This window comes from Sebastes umbrosus, chromosome 14 (assembly GCF_015220745.1).
Source record: "Sebastes umbrosus isolate fSebUmb1 chromosome 14, fSebUmb1.pri, whole genome shotgun sequence".
In the NCBI taxonomy this organism is placed as follows: Eukaryota; Metazoa; Chordata; class Actinopteri; order Perciformes; family Sebastidae; genus Sebastes; species Sebastes umbrosus.
In genome coordinates, this window is record NC_051282.1 from 10656332 (window position 1) to 10677074 (window position 20743).

Below are 20743 nucleotides of genomic sequence, written 5' to 3' on the forward strand. Positions count from 1 at the left end.
AAGGCGCCCTGTATGAAATTGACCAATAAATGCATAGAGAGGAATCAGCTGATCCGTCAGCTGATGCATCAGCTGATTGGGCTGGCTTAAGATCAGCTGTTATCAGCTGATCGCCATGAGCAGAGCTTGACATCATGGCCTGCCTGAACTAACGCTACGCTCGATTTGTGGGATGAGCAGCACAGTTGATTATGTGAATAACGCCCAAGAAAAAATTGCCAAAATGCTCCGTCAATGGTAAACAGTGTATTCTCCTGTTGGTACTGACTCTTGTTTTGAGTTGTTTGTTGGATTGGATGATTGAACTCTCTATCAGTAACAAGGAACAAACAAGACATATTGGCTATTATACACTTTATTCATTTAATACACCGTCAGGAGCCTCAGTAGAGGTGGAAGATCCATACGCAGCCACAACAGCCTGGCACCTCCTCCTCATGCTGGTCACCAACCTGGTCACACGTTGCTGTGGGATGGCGTTCCATTCCTCAACCAGGATTCATTGCAGGTCAGCCAGCGTGGTTGTGTGTTACCTCAATGATGTCACTGGCAAAACAAGGCTCATCCTCCAAGATGACGACGCTCGCACCCACAGAGCCAGGGTTATCACAGACTACCTTCACAATGTGGGAGTAGAGAGAATGGAACGGCCTGCCAAGAGTCCAGTCCTCAACCCAATTCAACACTTGTGGAATCAGCTTTGGCATGCTGTACGTGTTAGAGTGACCAACACAACCATGCTGGCTGACCTGCAACGAATCCTGGTTGAGGAATGGAACGCCATCCCACAGCAACATGTGACCAGGTTGGTGACCAGCATGAGGAGGAGGTGCAAGGCTGTTGTGGCTGCGTATAGATCTTCCACCCGCTACTGAGGCACCTGACGGTGTATTAAATGAATAAAGTGTATAATAGCCAATATGTCTTGTTTGTTCCTTGTTACTGATAGAGAGTTCAATCATCCAATCCACCAAACAACTCAAAACAAGAGTCAGTACCAACAAGAGAATACACTGTTTACCATTGATGGAGCATTTTGGCAATTTTTTCTTTGGCGTTACCCGCATAATCAGCTGTGCTGCTCATCCCACAAATGCATGATCCTTACAAGTTGGACATCATTGTGATAGTAAATAAACAGGCTTTCCAACGATGTAAAATGCAATGCCAATTAGCATAAAAACAGAGAAATAATCCACAAAACACAAATTTCCAAACTTTTTTTCCGAGTTCATTAAAAAGTGCATTGTTCAACATGATGTATGTCCTCTACACCAGGGGTTCTCAACCAGTGGGCCGCAGCACACCGGTGTGCCGCAGAGCGCCATCTAGTGCCGCGGAGGCAGTGGTACTAGATTATTTTTTTATTATTATTTAACAAAGTGAACAGGTAAAACCTAAAGGAGGTAAGATGCCAGCTGCTGCAAAACCAAAGCCTATTGAAGGAGGCTGAGACACGGGCGGACACGGGTCTTGTATTGGGTAACACATGCGCAGTGTAACCACTGTACCACTGCCTCCGCGGCACTAGATGGCGCTCTGCGGCACACCGGTGTGCTGCGGCCCACTGGTTGAGAACCCCTGCACCAAATAGACATAATATGTGTTTTATTTTGATTATAATTATCCAGATTTTGCAGAAATGCAATACAACAATAAAAGAAAATGTAATTCTCACGTTCTTTGGTAACTGTTGAAACGGTCTGAGATGATGAACTTGTGTCCTTCTCTGCATCACTCTCCTCCATGGACCGCTCACTCATGTTACTGCTGCTTTCATTGCTGAGCTCTTTAACTCCATCAGCCTCTCCTGTTGAAGGGCCGAAGCCAACAAATATCACAGTTAGTTAGTTCTCTATTTTAATGACACCATTGAATATGAAATATAATTTGACTGTAAATATCTGTTACAATGAAAAATATCTTTAAAATGTTACCTTTCTCATTGGTTGCAGATGATAATACAGACTTGATTTCAAACTCTCCTCCCACTCTTGTGCTGTCGTCATCCTTGTCTGAGTGTTCGTCACTATTCACTGGACCACACTAATAAAACAGGCAATTTTATATGACATTTAGTTAACCAGGTTCTAACCATTGTGATTAAGAACATGATCAAAATACACAGTGGTACACCAATTCAGAGTACAACAAAACCAAAAATAGAAGAGAAAACAATATGTACAAACTAAATGCAAGCAGGTTTGTAGTTTAGTAAGAAGAAATTAAACTCTGCTGCAACTGTTTTCAACTCATCCATGTGTCCAACCAGATGGTTCATGGAGTCAAACTCTGTTCAAGTCTAAACTAACAATTCAAACAGCTCCAATCTTCAGCTGAAGGTTCAGGTGTTAGTGGTACATTTTGACATAACTTCAGAAAAATAGGTTGCATTAAAAAAAAGGTATGCTTCTGTATGACAATGACTACTGAGGTCCAAAATATCTCACGTTTACCTCTGTTTCAGCTGAACTCTCCTCCAGCTCATCTCCTGCAGGGTAATGTAACAACAAGCAGATTGTAGGATCAAAATAAAAACTAACACAGTTAGTTAGTTCCCTATTATATTTACACCGCTGAATATGAAATATAATTTTACTGTAAATATCTGTTACAATGAAAAATATCTTTAAAATGGTACCTTTCTCATTGGTTGCAGATAATAATACAGATTTGATTTCAGACTCTCCTCCCACTCTTGTGCTGTCGTCATCCTTGTGACAGCACTTGCGACAGCAGTTGTGACACATGAGGATGTCGAGGATGTTGAAGTTGTGCCATGCCCGGTCCCTGGTGGCGGGGTCTCCACTCGGGGTACTAGGACGGTTCATTCTGGAGCGGGCGGCAGGGGGAAGGAAGGCTGGGTCAACTTATTCCTCCTTTTCACATCCAAATCACATGACTGTCCATCCCCAATAAACAGGCCCCCTACCTTTGGTCTGGGAGCTGTTTTTCTTTTTAGGGATAATGCCCACAATGGGCCAGCCCTCTCCTATAAAGGTCTGGGGGCGGCCCAAAGCTGGGCCAATCAGTCAAAAAATGAAAATATAAAAAACAAGATAAATAGATAAATAAATACAAATAAAATAATGTATGTGTATATATTATATTAATATTAATTTACTCCAGCTTCGCAGGACAGAGTCAATCCGAAAAAAGCAGAATGAGAAGCGTCGACAGAGGAAAGCCTTTTTTAACAACCCCTTCCGGTTCACAGCTGACCTCCTTGGAAAGCCTAAAAGTGGAAGACTGTTATGTTCTCAGGAAGAAGTGGAGGATAGTGTGGCAGCAGCACATGGTGATCCGAACAGAGACATTCCACTGGGGGAATGTCCTTCCCAGCTGCCAACACTTAGGCCACACACCCCTTTCAACATGGCAGATTTCACTCTTGACGAAGTAAGGGCAGGAGTGGAAAAAGCTCGGGCGGGAGCGGCTCCAGGACCGTCAGGCACGACTTACAAGATCTACAAAAACTGCCCGCAGCTACTGAAGAGGCTATCAAAGCTTTTATGGACACTCTGGAAGAAGAAGCAAGAACCATGGCTGTGGTCACTCGCTGAGGGCTGCTTTGTCCCTAAAGAGCTGAACTCACCAGGACTAGACCAGTTTCGAGAGATCTCCCTACTAGACGTTGAAGGGAAAATATTCTGGTCAATCATCGCTAAAAGACTAACATCTTATCTACTCACTAATGAGTATGTTGACACAAGTGTCCAAAAAGGAGGAGTCCCGGGGTACTCTGGATGTTTGGAGCATACATCTGTGATCAGCCAGGTCATCAAGGAAGCAAAAAGGAACAACAACACACTTTCAGTTGTATGGCTAGACCTCGCCAAAGCCTACCCAAGTGTACCTCACCAGCTGATCCGAATTGCATTGGAGCACTACCATGTACCATCAGAAGTTACCAAGCTTGTGATGTCACACATGGAATCGCTGAAGATGAGGTTCACCGTGGGAAATTTCACCACCAAATGGCAGAGGCTCGAGAAAGGCATCATGGCAGGATGCACAATATCGGTGGTCCTGTTTGTGGCTGCCATGAACTTACTACTCAAAGCAGGAGGAATGCAGTGTAGAGGACCAAAAGCGGACGACGGTACAAGACATCCGGCCTGCAGAGCCTTCATGGACGATATTACAGTGATGACTCCATCGATTCAGGGAACACGGTGGATCCTAAGTTCGCTGGAGAAGATGGCTACATGGGCACGTATGCATTTCAAACCAGAAAAATCTAGGAGCCTTAGTATCCTGAAAGGGAAGCTGACAAAAAACATCTTCAGTATTCAAGGGTCCGAGATTCCAACAATTCAAGAACAAGGAATACGATGCCTTGGAAAGAACTATGACAGCACCCTGAAGGACAGCGGCAACCTTAAAGACACCACAGCCCAACTAAACATCTGGCTCAAGGCAATTGACAACAACCAGCTGCTTGGAAGGTTTAAGGTATGGTGCTTCCAGTATGGCATCATACCCAGACTACAGTGGCCATTCTTGTTATACGACTTCCCCATGACTCAAGTGGAGGCAATGGAGAGACTGTGCAGTAAATTTGTGCGTAAATGGTTGGGTGTTCCCCCGACTCTCAGCTCGGTCAACCTGTACAGCAAGACCTCCAAGCTCCGCTTACCAGTCTCATCAGTGGTGGAAGAATTCAAAGCCACCAAGGCAAGAGCAGTCAGCACACTGCTACTGTCTGAGGATGAGAAAGTCAGACACGCCAACAAGACCGTCAAGTGTGGCAGGAAGTGGAAACCTCAGGAAGTAGTCAAGGAAGCTGAAGCATACTGGAAACATCAGGAAATCGTTGGGGTGGTTTGTCAAGGACGGTTAGGACTTGGAAACTACAACACCAAGACGTGGAGTAAGGCCAATGCCAAAGGCAGGAGAGGACTTGTGGTGCAGAGGGTCCGAGAGGCAGCAGAAGAAGACCGTCGCGTAAAAGCGGTAGGGCTTGCCTCCCAAGGACGGTGGACGCAGTGGGACCAGGCACTCGAGAGTTCGCTGTCCTGGAAAGAACTCTGGTGTACCGACCAGGGCAAGTTGTCCTTCCTCCTGCGGGCTGTGGCCGATCTCCTGCTAACCCCAAACAACCTAAAGATCTGGGGCAAAGAAGAGGATCCATCCTGCAAGCAGTGTGGAGCAACCCTCTGTACCCTGAATCACATCTTGACTGGATGTCCTAAAGCTCTGGGTGAAGGCCGTTACAGGTGGAGGCACGATAAGGTCCTTACAGAAATTGCAAAGTGGACAGACCTACAGAGGGTTAAAGCCAACACACACCAGGCACCACCACCACCCGGAGTCATCGGTTTCCAAAGAGAAGGAGATAAGGTTACTAAGACAAGAACAACTGCCAAGAACCCGCCATCCATTTTGCATCGAGCTTCTGACTGGGAGATACAAGTGGATCTCAAGAAGAGGCTCGTCTTTCCAGAAGAGGTGGCGGTAACCTCACTCCGACCGGACATGATTCTTTTATCAAGGAGCACAAAAACCATCTTGGTAGCCGAACTCACAGTGCCCTGGGAGGACAGGCTACCCATTTCTCACCAACTGAAAAAGGCCAAGTACCAGGATTTGATTGATGAGGCCCTAGTCAAAGGTTGGTATGCAGCCTTATTCCCCATCGAAGTTGGCTGCCGCGGTTTCCCAGCAACATCAGTGCGCTACTTCTTACAGAAGATTGGTTTAGAACCCAAACAACTGAAGAAAGCCACTGGAGAAATAGCCACAGTAGCCGAGAGTAGCTCAAGGTGGCTCTGGTTGACAAGAGCCCGCAGTTGGAACCCTTCTGCAGGTGAAGGCTAATGTAGTCTCCACTGCCCCACTCTGGTGAAGCGTACAGGCTAAGGGGCGAAACGCTTATGACCCTGAGATACCTGCTGAAGATGCAGAAGGGTTCCCATCAATGTGAATGCTCTGACCACCTTGCCACCAATGAATGTTATTTAGAGGAGGACGTGCAACACCATGTCCTAAGTTGCTCCTGCAGTTTCTGCTTGTAGCAAAGCATCTCTGATGTTTATTTCACCATATGTATAGGAAATGAATATATGCACAAATGCAATTTGCTGACCTGCTCTGGAGGTCCTTGACGGTGCCCCTGTTGTGCTTTGCTGCTGATGGACGGGGCTGTACCCCCCATGACTCTATCATTGTTATAACTGTTAACTTTATTATTCTAACTAAAATTAGAATTAATTAATTAATCATTTATTTATTTATTTAGCTATTTCCTTCCCTATGCTTTTCTTTAAATAGCCTTAGTTAACTACTTATTTTTTTTATTTTATTATTTCATTTATTTATTTTTTGTTAACTTTTTTTCTCTCCTCTCTCCATATACAGACGTAGGCAAAGTTGTTGGTAACGTTCCGTTAAAGAGAGAAAAACCCACAATGGTCACTGAAATAACTTGAAACTGACAAAAGTAATAATAAATAAAAATTCACTGAAAATTAACTAATGAAAATCAGATACTGTTTTTGAATTATGGTTCAGCAGAATCATTTAAAAAAACAAACTAATGAAACTGGCCTAGACAAAAATGATGGTAACATTACCTTAATATTTTGTTGCACAACCTTTTGAGGCAATCACTGCAATCAAGTGATTTCTGTAACTCTCAATGAGACTTCTGCACCTGTTGACAGGTATGTTGGCCCACTCCTCGTGAGCAAACTGCTCCAGCTGTCTCAGGTTTGAAGGGTGCCTTCTCCAGACTGCATGTTTCAGCTCCTTCCACAGATGTTCAATAGGATTTAGATCAGGGCTCATAGAAGGCCACTTCAGAATAGTCCAATGTTTTGTTCTTAGCCATTCTTGGGTGTTTTTAGATGTGTTTTGGGTCATTATCCTGTTTGAGGACCCATGACCTGCAACTGAGACCAAGCTTTCTGACACTGGGCAGCACATTTCGCTCCAGAATGCCTTGATAGTCTTGAGATTTCATTGCACCCTGCACAGATTCAAGACACCCTGTGCCAGATGCAACAAAGCAGCCCCATAACATAACCGAGCCTCCTCCATGTTTCACATTAGGTACAGTGTTCTTTTCTTTGGATGCTTCATTTTTGCGTCTGTGAACATAGAGCTGATGTGACTTGCCAAAAAGCTCCAGTTTTGTCTCATCTGTCCAAAGGACATTCTCCCAGAAGCTTTGTGGCTTGTCAATATGCATTTTGGAAAATTCCAGTCTCGCTTTTTTATGATTTGGTGTCCTCCTCGGTTGTCTTCCATTAAGTCCACTTTGGCTCAAACAGTGACGGATGGTGCGATCTGACACTGATGTACCTTGACCTTGGAGTTCACCTCTAATCTCTTTGGAAGTTGTTCTGGGCTCTTTGGTTACCATTCGTATTATCCGTCTCTTCAATATGTCATCAATTTTCCTCTTGCGGCCACGTCCAGGGAGGTTGGCTACAGTCCCATGGACCTTAAACTTCTGAATAATATGTGCAGCTGTAGTCACAGGAACATCAAGCTGCTTGGAGATGGTCTTATAGCCTTTACCTTTAACATAAAGGTCTATAATGTTCTTTCTGATCTCCTGAGACAACTCTCTCCTTAGCTTTCTGTGGTCCATGTTCAGTGTGGTACACACCATGATGCCAAACAGCACAGTGACTACTTTTCACCCTTTAAATAGGCAGACTGACTGATTACAAGTTTGAAGATACCTGTGATGCGAATTACAGGACACACCTTAGTTTAATATGTCCCTATGGTCACATTATTTTACATCTTTTCTAGGGGTACCATCATTTTTGTCCTGGCCAGTTTCATTAGTTTGTTTTTTAAAATGATTCTGTTGAACCACAATTCAAAAACAATATCTGATTTTCATTAGTTAATTTTCAGTAAATTTTTATTTATTATTACTTTTGTCAGTTTCAAGTTATTTCAGTGACCATTGTGGGTTTTTCTCTCTTTAACGGAACGTTACCAACAACTTTGCCTACGTCTGTATCCCCCGTACAGACTCCACCCCAAAACACATGCTTGCACACACACACACACACACACACACACACACACACACACACACACACACACACACACACACACACACACACACACACACACAAACACACACACACACACACTCACACACGCATCCCTTGGTTCTCTCATCCTATGGCAGAAATGTGTTAACTGGCCTGTACTCACTGTTCTTGTCATCCTCTTGTTGTTGTGTTAATGTTTTGTTTTGTGTGTTGCAATAAAAAAAATTGAAAATTAAAAAAACACAAATTAAAGGGACTATTTGTAACTTTGTACGCGCATAAATGTAGCGGGTCGTCACGCATATGCGTGTTCGCGTGTAGCCGGCGTACCCTCCTCCTCTGCCTGCTCGCCTTCACTGAGACAGCGCGCGTCCTCGATCAGCTCGCTCCACCTCTAGACGTAAACGCGCGCTCACTCCACACTGCGAAGAGTTAGTTTAGCTCTGAGAATATCTAGTGAATGCACAGGGGACGTTTGTGCAGAAATAACTGCTGCAGCTCCTCCAGACCAACAGAGGTTTTCCGTGTCTTGTGAAGTGACAGAGCTCTACAGAGATTTACGTTGTCTTCTCGTTACCGACCGGGTGCCGGTGTCTCCTCTGCTCTCTCCGGCTGCGGGCGGAGAGAGCAGAGGAGAGAGCAGAGGAGACATGCTGCAGAGCCCCGCTGCCTCAGCCTGCACTTAGGCAGGAAAAGCCAACACTAGGATCAGATCTAAATCATGTTCATGGAGAGACCTTCGTCTGGTCAGCTAACATTACTGCCAAGCAGCTGAAATATAGAGTGATATTGTGGTTTTAGCTTACGTGTGTCGCCTCACTGTTTTGAGTGATGCTCGTTCATGTATATTGAGAGCGAGCAAGCGCGAGCCCGACGCTGACTTTCGTTGATTTCACGGCCACAGGTGTCGCTGTTAAGAAGCATTTCTGAAAGTTACAAATAGTCCCTTTAACACAAGTGCGAGTTCAGGTATCCCTGAAACAAAATAAACAGAGAACAACATCACTATGTAACACTGCAGTAATCAAAAAAGCAGCATTGTCAAAGTTGTACACAAACTCAATGACAAAATAAAAGTATATAATTAATTCTCACATTCACATGATTAGTTTGATATGTTTTAATACTTCCTCAGTGTTTGAAACTCAACTGAAACATAATCTATATAATCAATGTTACTGTACATCAATTCTTGTTTCAAATATTACCTGTCTCGTTGGCTACAGATAGTACAGACTTGGTTACAGACAGTCCTCCTCCTGCTGCTGTGTTGTCATCGCTGTCTTCATCCATTTTATCTGCTCTTCATCTTTACAGAGTCGTGCTGTAGGCCTATGACGAAACCATTGAGACAAATACAACATAAACTATTACTGCAAAGGCACATTACCATTCAAGCTGATTGAGCTAATTATTTGAGAAGATAAATAAAAGCACTAAATCTTGCACATAAAACATTTTGTGGAACATCCTGATGATTTTACTGCTGGTGGAATGTTGCAGATATTGCAATTTTTTCCTGCATTCATTTCTTTATATTTTGTCATGAATATAATTACATGATGAGCGAACACAACCAGTAATTTTTTGAAAATGACTAATGGAGGGAAATCATAGTAGTATCTTTACCAAGTAACATTGAAACACCCCATTCCACCATAAATTGTGGAATTATCTTTACTTCGGTAAAAACACAAAATTCAGGCGCCAGGTGACAATTCAAAATATAATGGAATATAATGCAGTCAGGCTCTCAGGCGTTCTGTATACCTTTCAAATATTTATTTATTCATGTACAGTAGATCAACTTGAGTCAACACACACACATAGGTATGATTTACACTTCCATCCTCTTTTATGTCTTTTTTTGGAGGGAAGTAACCTCTTTAAATGTAGCCTACATGTGGCACCTATTCACGTGAATGATAAATTAATTTTAATTAATTTATACGATAATACGATAATACGCTAATACTTTATTGTCAGACAGGTCTGAAACTTGTTTTGCATCACAGCAGCTCCATTTGCAACATCACAAAAAGGACAAAGACAAGAAACAAGGATACAAACATTTAAACATTAGAATCACAGAAGACGATATTCAGGGCTGTAAGCGCCATTTACTAGTGCCAAGTTTATGTTTATTGTTTTGATAATATTATTTTGCTGAAGTTCAGTGAGAAATATATTTCAGTTAAATATGAGAGAATATTATGACTATATATGGTGATTCCTTCCTGTATGTTTACCACTGTGAATTTGAGTTTAGTCCTGTGAGGCTTCCGTACAAACGTGACTTAGGGACAGGAAGTGAACTTTTATTGTGAAATGACTTTCATTGTGAAAAGGTTCAGTTGTAAATAAATGAGTTACCGGCGGAGCAACACGGTTGTTTTGGCGTTGCCGTTGGCGTTGCCGTTGGCGTTGCTACCGGGCCGACTCAACGCGTAAAACATTGTGATGTCGTCCTTGAAGTGTGGTTAATGACAGAAAGTAAGTTAAGACGAAGATGGAAGTATGAAGACTAAAGATAGCCACTACATTAAGTAAAACAACCCGCTCACGAGGAGCAGGCCTACTGCTGCGTCGCCATGACGACAAAAGAACTGAACAGAAGGAATAAAACTACGGTTTCAGATAAGTGCCCAAAGTTATAATAAGACATAAGGAAACTGTCTGAAGACAGCATGGACACAGATATGCTGCAGAAATGTCCCGAAAATGAATAAACATATGATACTCAACTTCTAAAGAAAATGAGGCAGTAAGGACGTTTTGGTCTTAAGAAGATGACATTTGTGAAGAAAGCCTGCTGTGCTTTGTGTCATAGACCATTTCTCATGAACACTTGTTGAGCTAGAAGTTGTGTAAACAGCTAAGATGGCGGACGACGACAGACAGAATTCGACGTCGAGAGCCCAGAGCTGCAGCGGCAGGTCTGGGCACAAGAGGGCACCAAGATACACCGAAAGAGGTTTGGAAGATCGACTGACCAGGCATATAAATGCAAGGAGATCTAAACTGTCACAGTTAACATCAAAAACAAATAAGATTAATGGACTAATGAAAGATAATGAGAGTCCAGAAATTGTTGATGAACATTTGTATGAATGCTCAAAACTACTAAAGGAGTTTATTGATGCAAATGAGGATGTACTGTTGCTGTTACCTGAAGAAGAAAAGGATGCTGACCAAAGGTTTTGGTACAAGCCAAAAGAAGAACAATTCAGTAATTTCATGAATGAAGTTGAAAAATGGATTTCTACAACGAGGGAGCAACATCAAGAAGATGTGAATCCAGATGATAGTGTATCTGTAACTGATACACCAGCAAAAAAGAAATCTGGTTCATATGTTGCACGAAGCACAGTTACCAGCAGCTCATCAAGATCATCCAGAGTCTCCTCCATATCATCTGTACGACACAAGGAAGAAGCAGAACGCGTCGCTTTACTTGCACGTGCAGCATCCCTGAAACAGAGACAAGCATTAGACATCGAAGAATGCAAGTTAAAGGCAAAAAGGGAACATGAAGAATGCAAGTTAAAGGCAAAAAGGGAACAGCTTGATATCGACACAGCTATTGCTGCCTCTACAGCCAAAATAAAGGCGTTGGAAAATTGTGAGTATGAGAGCTGTAACGGTGATGTAATTGATCACCGCGATGCAAGCTTAGTGGTCAATCAGCAGCTAAGCAGCCAAGAGCCAGAAATACGTTATGAACATAACGAGCAGTCAAAGGCAAATGACTATCAAGTGAAACAAGAAGATGACATACAGCAAAATGATTACAATGGAAATGCAATCAACCTGTGTGAAGTGATGTTGAAACAAAATGACATCACTGAGATGTTAGTCAAACAACAGAGACTGTCACATCTGCCCCAAAGAGATGTTCCTGTTTTCAGTGGTGATCCACTTGAGTTTAGATCATTCTTAAGGGCTTTTGACCATACTATTCATGACAAAGCTGATAGTGATGGTGACAGGTTATATTACCTTGAACAGTTTACCAGAGGTGAACCCAGAGACTTGGTCAGAAGTTGTCAGCACATGAGTCCTCATCAAGGCTACATTGAGGCAAGGAAATTGCTGACATATCACTATGGTAACGAACTGAAAATTGCATCTGCATACATAAACAGGGCCCTCAACTGGCTGCAAAATAAACCAGATGACGCTAAGGCTCTTCATAGTTACTCCCTGTTCCTCACGGGTTGTAACAATGCAATGAAAGACATTGACCAGCTTCAAGACATGGAGAATCCTACTAACATCAGAGTCATTGTCTCTAAGCTACCATACAAAATGAGAGAAATGTGGAGAGTTTCTGCCTTCGACATTCAAGAGAAAAGTGGAAAAAGAGCAAAGTTTCCAGATTTGATCAGATTCATAAACAGGCAAGCTAAAATAGCTGCAGATCCTGTGTTTGGGGACATAAAGAGTGCTGAAGATAAGGGAAAACCTTATGCAAATGTGAGAATGAATCAAGCACCTAGGCCAAAGGGGACTGCATTTGCCACAAGTGTAGCACCAGCATCAAATGAAAGTTCATCTGAAAACAGTAAAGATTTCTCATGTTACACCAGTAATGCCTTCCACAAGCCATGTGTATACTGTGAAAAACAACATGCCTTGGCAGAATGCCACAAAATCAGAAACCAGCCTTACAAGGAAAGACTACAGTTTCTCAAAGTAAAGGGTCTATGCTTTGCATGTTTGACACCAGGACATTTGAGTAAAGACTGTAAGAAAAGAGCTACATGTGAGCACTGCTCTAAGAGACATCCAAGCATGCTTCATTTCACAAGGGAAGATAAGGAAGCATTTGAGAGCAGACAGAAAAGCACCACTGAAAGTACTACGACTAATGAATCAACACACATTTCAGGTGGAACTTGTGGAGCTACTGGGGCCGGAAAGGACAGTCGTGTTCTGTCAATTGTGCCAGTGTGTGTCAAGTTAAAGAAAAGCAACAAGATAATTGAGACCTATGCATTCATGGATAATGGAAGCCAAGCCACATTCTGCTCTGAGAAGCTGATGAGACAGCTTGAGACTGAAGGCAAGAAAACGCAAATTCTGCTTCGCACAATGGGTCAGGAAAAGTTAGAGTCAAGCTACCATCTTTCAGGATTAGAGGTGTGTGGTTTGAAAGAGAACATTTATGTTGACTTACCTGACATTTACACCCACAAAGACATTCCAGTGTCCAAAGACAACATTCCAATGCAGGAAGATTTGGAACAGTGGCCACACCTTCAGAGAATCGAGCTGCCACACATAGATGCAGACATTGGACTGTTGATAGGATGTGATGTTTACAAGGCTATGGAGCCATGGGAGGTCATTCACAGTGAGGATGACGGTCCATATGCAGTTCGCACAATCCTAGGATGGGTCATCAACGGTCCTCTCAGGAGAGATGATTGTACTATGCCACCTGAAAGTGGACTAAGTGTTTCTGTAAATCGCATCTCTATTGCAAGGGTAGAAGACATGCTGATGCAACAATTCAACCACGATTTTCCAGAAAAGGCAAGTGAAGAAAAACAGGAAATGTCACAAGAAGACATTCAGTTTATGGACTCTGTCAATGAAACAGTTAAAATGGTTGATGGACACTACAGTATACGTCTTCCTTTAAGAAACAAGGCTGTCAAAATGCCTAACAACCGCAGTGTAGTTGTGCAGAGAACAGAAAACCTGAAAAGGAAACTTACCAAAAACAAGGAGTTTCACAGAGAATATCAAAGATTCATGTCTGACCTGTTAATTAAAGGTTACGCAGTTCCAGTACCAAATGAAGAGACTGTGTCTGAAGATGAGAGAGTTTGGTACATACCTCATCATGGGGTGTACCACCCCCAAAAAGGGAAGCTCCGTGTAGTTTTTGACTGTGCAGTAACATATCAAGGCAAGTCATTAAATGGAGAACTTTTGCAAGGTCCAGATTTAACAAACTCAGTTGTTGGAGTGTTGACACGATTCAGACATGACCACATTGCCTTAATGTCAGACATAGAGGCTATGTATCACCAAGTGAGAGTACCACCAGAGGACAGTGACCTTCTGCGTTTCCTATGGTGGCCGAATGGAGACTTGAACGAACCTCTGCAAGAATACAAGATGGTTGTGCACTTGTTTGGGGCAACTTCCTCCCCCAGCTGTGCCAACTTTGCACTGAGGAGGACAGCTGAAGATGCTAAAGACAAAATGCCACCTGCTGCAGTTAAAGCAGTTCTGAACAATTTTTATGTAGATGATTGTCTACAGTCAGTATCAGATGAAACCCAAGCGTGTGCTATGGTCAAGGACTTAACAGCACTGTGTGAGAGTGGAGGATTCCATTTAACAAAGTGGATGAGCAATAGCAGAGCCGTCCTTGCCTCCATACCTGAAACAGAAAGGGCAAAGGAGGTTAAGGATTTGGATCTCAGTCATGATGTGTTACCTGATGAAAGAGTCTTAGGAGTAAACTGGTGCACAGAGTCAGATGTATTCAAGATCAGGATAAATGCAAAACATACGCCACAGACAAGACGTGGTATCCTCTCATTTGTGAGTGCTATATATGATCCATTAGGATTTCTGTCACCAGTCATCCTTCCAGCAAAAATGATCCTGCAGGAGCTATGTGGCAGGAAAGTCTCCTGGGATGAGGATATCCCTGCTGAATTGGCTCAAAGGTCACAAAGGTGGCTTTCTGACCTCACAAAGCTTCATGGTTTCACTGTGGATAGATGCCTGAAACCAACTGGATTTGGAAAAATCACATCAGCACAGTTGCATCACTTCGCTGATGCGAGTGAAAAAGGCTACGGAGTTGTTACCTACCTTCGCATAACAAATGGAAAAGGAGAAACTCACTGTTCATTCATCATCAGCAAGTCGAGAGTGTCACCGCTGAAACAAACAACGATTCCGAGGTTGGAATTAACAGCAGCTGCAGTTGCTGTAAAAATGGACAGGCTCATGAGAAAGGAGCTGCAAATGCCGCTGGAAGAATCAGTGCTTTGGTCTGATAGTACTACTGTGTTAAGGTACATTGCCAATAAAAATGTCAGGTACAAAACATTTGTAGCAAACAGAGTGTCACTCATCAGTGACAATACTAAACCAAGTCAGTGGATGTATGTTAATTCAGAGTTGAATCCCGCTGATTATACATCACGAGGAATGAATGCAGACACATTCACAAGATGTCAAACCTGGATTGCTGGGCCACAGTTTTTGACAAAGGACAAGGAATATTGGCCAGTTTCACCAGACATGAGAGAAATACACACAGATGATGTTGAAGTTAAAGGAGCAATGTGTGTGAATGCCACAGATGTGCATGAAAACCCACTTAACAAGCTGATTTGTCACTATTCAGAGTGGCACTGTCTAAAAAAGGCAGTTTCTTGGATGATGAGATTCAAACAACTGCTTCATAAGCTGAGCACACATCGTAAGTTTCTGATCTCACAGGCAAGTGACACTTGGAGTCATGAGAAGAAAACTGAGATGGTTACAAGCAAAATGCACAAGTTCAGATCAACCATGAAGGGATCTCTGCTCACTGCTGAAGATGTTGCAATGGGAGAAATTGAGATTATCAAGTTTTGTCAAAGTCAAGGCTTTGGTGATGAGCTTATTTCTCTTCAGAAAGGTGACAAGCTTAAAGGGAGCAGTCACATAGTCAAGCTTGATCCTGTTCTTCAAAATGGGATTTTAAGAGTTGGAGGGAGGTTGCATCAGTCTGCATTGCCAGAAGATGCTAAGCATCCTGTGATTCTTCCTAAAGGTCATCATGTTTCCACTTTGATTCTCAGACATATTCACCAAGAAACAGGACATGGTGGAAGGAATTATACACTATCCAGACTGAGAGAGAGATTCTGGATTCCACAAGCAGACTCTGCCATTAGGAAAATACTGTCTAAGTGTGTCACATGCAAAAGGATCTCAGCAAAACCTGGTGAACAGAGAATGGCAAATCTACCACAAGATCGTTTGATACCTGACAAGCCCCCATTCACTAATGTGGGAATAGACTTTTTTGGACCCTTTGAGGTCAAGCGTGGGCGAAGTAGAGTCAAGAGGTATGGTGTATTGTTCACATGTCTTACTGTTAGAGCAATTCACATAGAAGTTGCCCATTCACTCGACACTGACTCATGCATAAATGCATTTAGGAGATTTATTGCTAGGAGAGGCCAAGTGTCTGTTATGAGATCAGATAATGGCACAAACCTGGTGGGAGCAGAGAAAGAAATGCGTGAAGCAATTAAAGGTTGGAATCAATCAAAAATCTCAGACATGCTCATCCAGAAAGGCATTACCTGGATATTCAACCCACCAGCAGGTTCACATTTTGGTGGCGTTTGGGAGAGGCAGATACGATCTGTAAGGAAAATTCTTAACCAGACTCTGAAACAGCAGCCCCTCGACGATGAATGCCTCCAGACATTGTTATGTGAAGTTGAGGCAATTATCAATAGCAGGCCAATAACAAGAGTCTCAAATGATCCAGATGATCTAGAAGTGCTGACACCAAACCACATACTTCTTCTTAAAAGACAACCAGTGCTACCACCTGGAGTATTTCAAAAGGAAGATCTGTATGTCAAGAGGAGGTGGAAACAGGTGCAGTACCTGTCTGACATCTTTTGGAAGCGTTGGACAAAGGAGTACTTGCCGCTTTTGCAAGAAAGACAGAAGTGGTTAGTACCCAGGAGAAATCTGAAACCAGGAGATATCGTCCTCATAGTTGATGACAGTGCACCAAGAAGCTCCTGGTTGATGGCAAAAGTCGAAAGGACAATATCTGATTCAAACGGACTTGTCAGACGTGTATTTGTGAAAACTAAAACTAGTCTTTTGGAAAGGCCAACAGATAAGTTATGTCTGTTGCTTGAAATGGATGACCAAGTGTAGATGTTTATATTTCATGTATGATATACTTGTGCTTAAAGCATGAGATTTATGCTACATACTACATTTGAGTACATTTTTGTATTCAAACTAAATGTGTATTTGAAATGTACTGTTTAGGAGATGAATATAAGTTCATGTTTAAATAAGTTAGTCATATAAATCCTGAGTTTTAAGTTACATGACGCTTTAATGTGTTAATGTGTAATTGTTATGCCTCAGCAGTAACAATTAGGGGCCGGAATGTAAGCGCCATTTACTAGTGCCAAGTTTATGTTTATTGTTTTGATAATATTATTTTGCTGAAGTTCAGTGAGAAATATATTTCAGTTAAATATGAGAGAATATTATGACTATATATGGTGATTCCTTCCTGTATGTTTACCACTGTGAATTTGAGTTTAGTCCTGTGAGGCTTCCGTACACACGTGACTTAGGGACAGAAAGTGAACTTTTATTGTGAAATGACTTTTATTGTGAAAAGGTTCAGTTGTAAATAAATGAGTTACCGGCGGAGCAACACGGTTGTTTTGGCGTTGCCGTTGGCGTTGCCGTTGGCGTTGCTACCGGGCCGACTCAACGCGTAAAACATTGTGATGTCGTCCTTGAAGTGTGGTTAATGACAGAAAGTAAGTTAAGACGAAGATGGAAGTATGAAGACTAAAGATAGCCACTACAAGGGCCCTTCAACGTACATTTGATCTGGGATTAGGCTCCATATTTATTTTTAGAATTGACTGGTGTACAAAAGAGTGCTTCAGTCTAACCTTATTAAATCGTGGAACGCTGTATCTCTGTAACCCTTGGACTTTAACAGTTCATATATGTGTTTAAGCAATATTTCTGCTCAGGTTCAAAAACTTTCTGCAGATTCAAATCATGTCCCACATATCTGTGTTCTTTGAGATTTCAATAAAGTCAGAATATTTTAAGAAAAATGTTTTAATATTATGAGGATAAAGTCATGCATTTCGAGAATAAAAGTCATAATTTTGGAAATAAAGTTAATTTAACTAAAGCTCAGTCATGATGACGTGAAAGGCCGGCAGAATCTAACAGAGCAAAGGTGTGTGTAAGAGAGAGGGAAGCAGAGACAACAACACAGAGCTGCAGGTCAGAGGAAAGACGTCACACTGCAGTGAACTTTGTACAAGTCTATATAACTGTAAGTACCCTATGGACTCTCAGGAAATGATAAAACATGCACGTTTGACTTAAAGCAACCTTTTCTATTATTCTTGAAATATCACAACTTTTTTTTTCTTGTAATATTATGACTTAATTGTATCTGTGTATACATATATACACACATAGACATACATATATTATATGTATAATATATAAATTATATATATAAAATGTATATATATATATTATATATATACATATATACATGTTTTTATAACATATAAATATATATATATATATATATATATATATATTTATATACATACACACACACACACACACACACACAATTATGTCATAATATTTTATATATAAAGTGTATAATATATATATATATATATATATATACATACACACAATTAAGTGAGTTTATATCTCAGGTAAAAATGTATTAAGGTTTCACAAATCTGAAACTGTGTATTAAAGAATATTTAGCCTCTCTGGGATAATCTCGTCCAGATTTGACAAGTCTAAGTGTAGTGGTTTTTGATCTGGACCTGGTCCAATGAGGTCAAGATGTAAAAAAAAAAAAAAAAAAAGAAGTAGTGAAATCTCCTTTTTTTCATTTCCACAGATAGAATAAAGTTTTCACAATTTTGAAAGTAGGTTTCAGACAGCGTTTTATGCATCACCTTAAATGTCTAACACGCTTTCACAACAGTAACAGGTGCAAAAACGGGTGAGATTTGTTTTAGGGCTTTAGGTGTGTGTGTGTGTGTGCGTGTGTGTGTGTGTGTGTGTGTGTGTGTGTGTGTGTGCAAGAACTCTTAAATAAAAGTCTTCCACACAAGTCAGAGCAGCAAACACTTATTGAGAAATATCACTACATCAAACTGAAGTTGTTATAAAAACTGTACATGCTCAGATTTTAAGTATGGACACAAAACAGTACATAGTTTAAACTCACCTTTTGTTCCGTGTCTCTTGAGCTCTGCCTGGTCTGTGTGGATGAGGCTGCTTTGTTCTCACTCTATTTATAGAGACCTGTTTAGATCTGATAACTGATATAAATCAGTGATAAGAAACGTGAAAGTGAAAGTAAGACTGCCTCAACTCATGATTTACCTGAAACCACGTGACTTCAGGGAAAGCGGTGTATAGGTTCATGACGGAAATGCTAAAGCACAAACAACTGTCAACTCTGAACACAACTAAATGTAGTAGCCTCTCTAACAATGTATGTTTATTGACAGCTCTGTGGAGCTGAGAAACTCTGCATGCACATTACATGTAAATCAGCAGTGGTGTCAATGCCATTTACTTAAGTAGTGTACTTAAGTACAATTTTGAAGTACTTCTACTTTACTTGAGTATTTCCATTTTATGTAACTTTATACTTCTAAGATAGTGTATCTGCTCCTGGGTCCTCGTAGAGCCGGTGCAGAATTGGGCTTCTGTTAGCAGCCAGTAATACACCAAAAGGTTTGGTGCTGACATCCCTCCTGCCTTTTTTGAATATTTGAGTGTTTTCATTGATAGTCAAAGCGACTTAAGGTTCCAGTTAAAGGATGAAATAATACTGCGTCATTTATTTTAAAATGATTTGAGGATGAAAATCGGAATACAATAAGTATGTAATGGAATAGTAGTATGGAAAGTATGGAATAGATAAGTAAATTTAGGAAGGAAATTCATCTGTATGGAATTAATACGACCTGCAACTGACAGTGGTAGGCCTAATGACCTCCAGCAGTTTAGACTGCACTTCACCTGGTCCATAAGAGTAAGACAGTTAGCTGCAAAGAGATTAGAACATGTATTAGTTACATTAATGCCTAGTAAGTAAGTAGGTCAGTAATTTTTAGAGGAAGTGAGGCAAAGGGATATTTACGCGCTGCCTCATTGATCGGAAATAATTCACTTTTCTGCAAATTTAGTTTATAGCCAGAGAGTTTGTCAAATATATTCAGAATGTCTAAAACATGATGTAGAGCGATAGAGGGGTCAGATATATATAAAAGTAAATAAGCCACATAAAGCGACTCATGTTGTTCTTGTCTCTCTCTTACAATGCCTCTCATCTGTGTACTGTACTGAAGGGCTAGAGAGAAAGGCTCAATAGTGACTGGAAATAAAAGAGGAGAGAGCGGGCAACCCTGTCTTGTCCCTCTACTTATATGGAACTACTTAGGGTAGGTATTATTAGTACAAACTGAAGAAACTGGTGCTGTGAATAGTAACCTTTCCACTTTATCAATAGCACTGACTTTAGATGTTGGAACATTTTCTTAAAAACCCATGGAGATCTTCAGGGTTAAAACTTTCTTCAGAGGAATAAAGTGAAATGTAAAATGCCTGATTTATTTCTTGAGGGTCACGAGTGAGTCCATTACTGACATTAATGTCTGAGATTAATGGAGATGCAGAGGACTTGATGAGCCAGGAGCCTACTGGGTTTGTCAGCATACTCATAACAAGCGTGTCTAAATTTCAAAAGCATCTCTTCAGCTTTAACTGTAGAGAGATTATCAAATTCAGTTTGAAGGAAGAGTCTCACTTGATATAGTTTTGCAGAGGGATAAGTCTACCTAAATATGAAATACGATTAGTGCTAATTGTTAAAATTGACAACCCCTTTTTTTCTTTCATAAAATGCATAAAAAAATATTTTTCCTTTA

General features: G+C 41.3%; 2 protein-coding genes and 1 long non-coding RNA gene across 52 annotated transcripts in view; 1 reads left to right on the plus strand and 2 right to left on the minus strand.

Moving 5' to 3' along the window:
• The window catches only part of LOC119501887 (interferon-induced very large GTPase 1-like), a 342733-nt gene that overhangs the window by 125018 nt on the left and 196972 nt on the right, over positions 1-20743 (minus strand). For 48 of the 50 annotated variants that reach the window (XM_037792613.1, XM_037792611.1, XM_037792610.1 and 45 more), the window contains 2 exons: positions 1938-2046; positions 1679-1810 (listed from right to left, as the gene is read on the minus strand). In XM_037792613.1, coding sequence (XP_037648541.1) covers positions 1679-1810; positions 1938-2046 — 241 coding nt within the window. Of the gene's footprint in view, positions 1-1678; positions 1811-1937; positions 2047-2450; positions 2492-20743 lie in introns of all 50 variants that reach the window. The other 2 variants (XM_037792593.1, XM_037792585.1) reach the window with 2 other exon arrangements.
• On the minus strand, positions 8912-19045 carry LOC119501937. Its single transcript, XR_005209964.1, has 3 exons — positions 19033-19045; positions 9227-9350; positions 8912-8993 (listed from the first exon to the last, which is right to left on the minus strand). It is a non-coding gene; the product is annotated as an uncharacterized LOC119501937 (long non-coding RNA).
• On the plus strand, positions 15280-17222 carry LOC119501904. The gene is made up of 2 exons (XM_037792672.1): positions 15280-16782; positions 16823-17222. The coding sequence occupies exons 1-2, from the start codon at positions 15291-15293 to the stop codon at positions 16864-16866; spliced, it is 1536 nt and encodes a 511-aa protein (XP_037648600.1). The 5' UTR covers positions 15280-15290; the 3' UTR covers positions 16867-17222.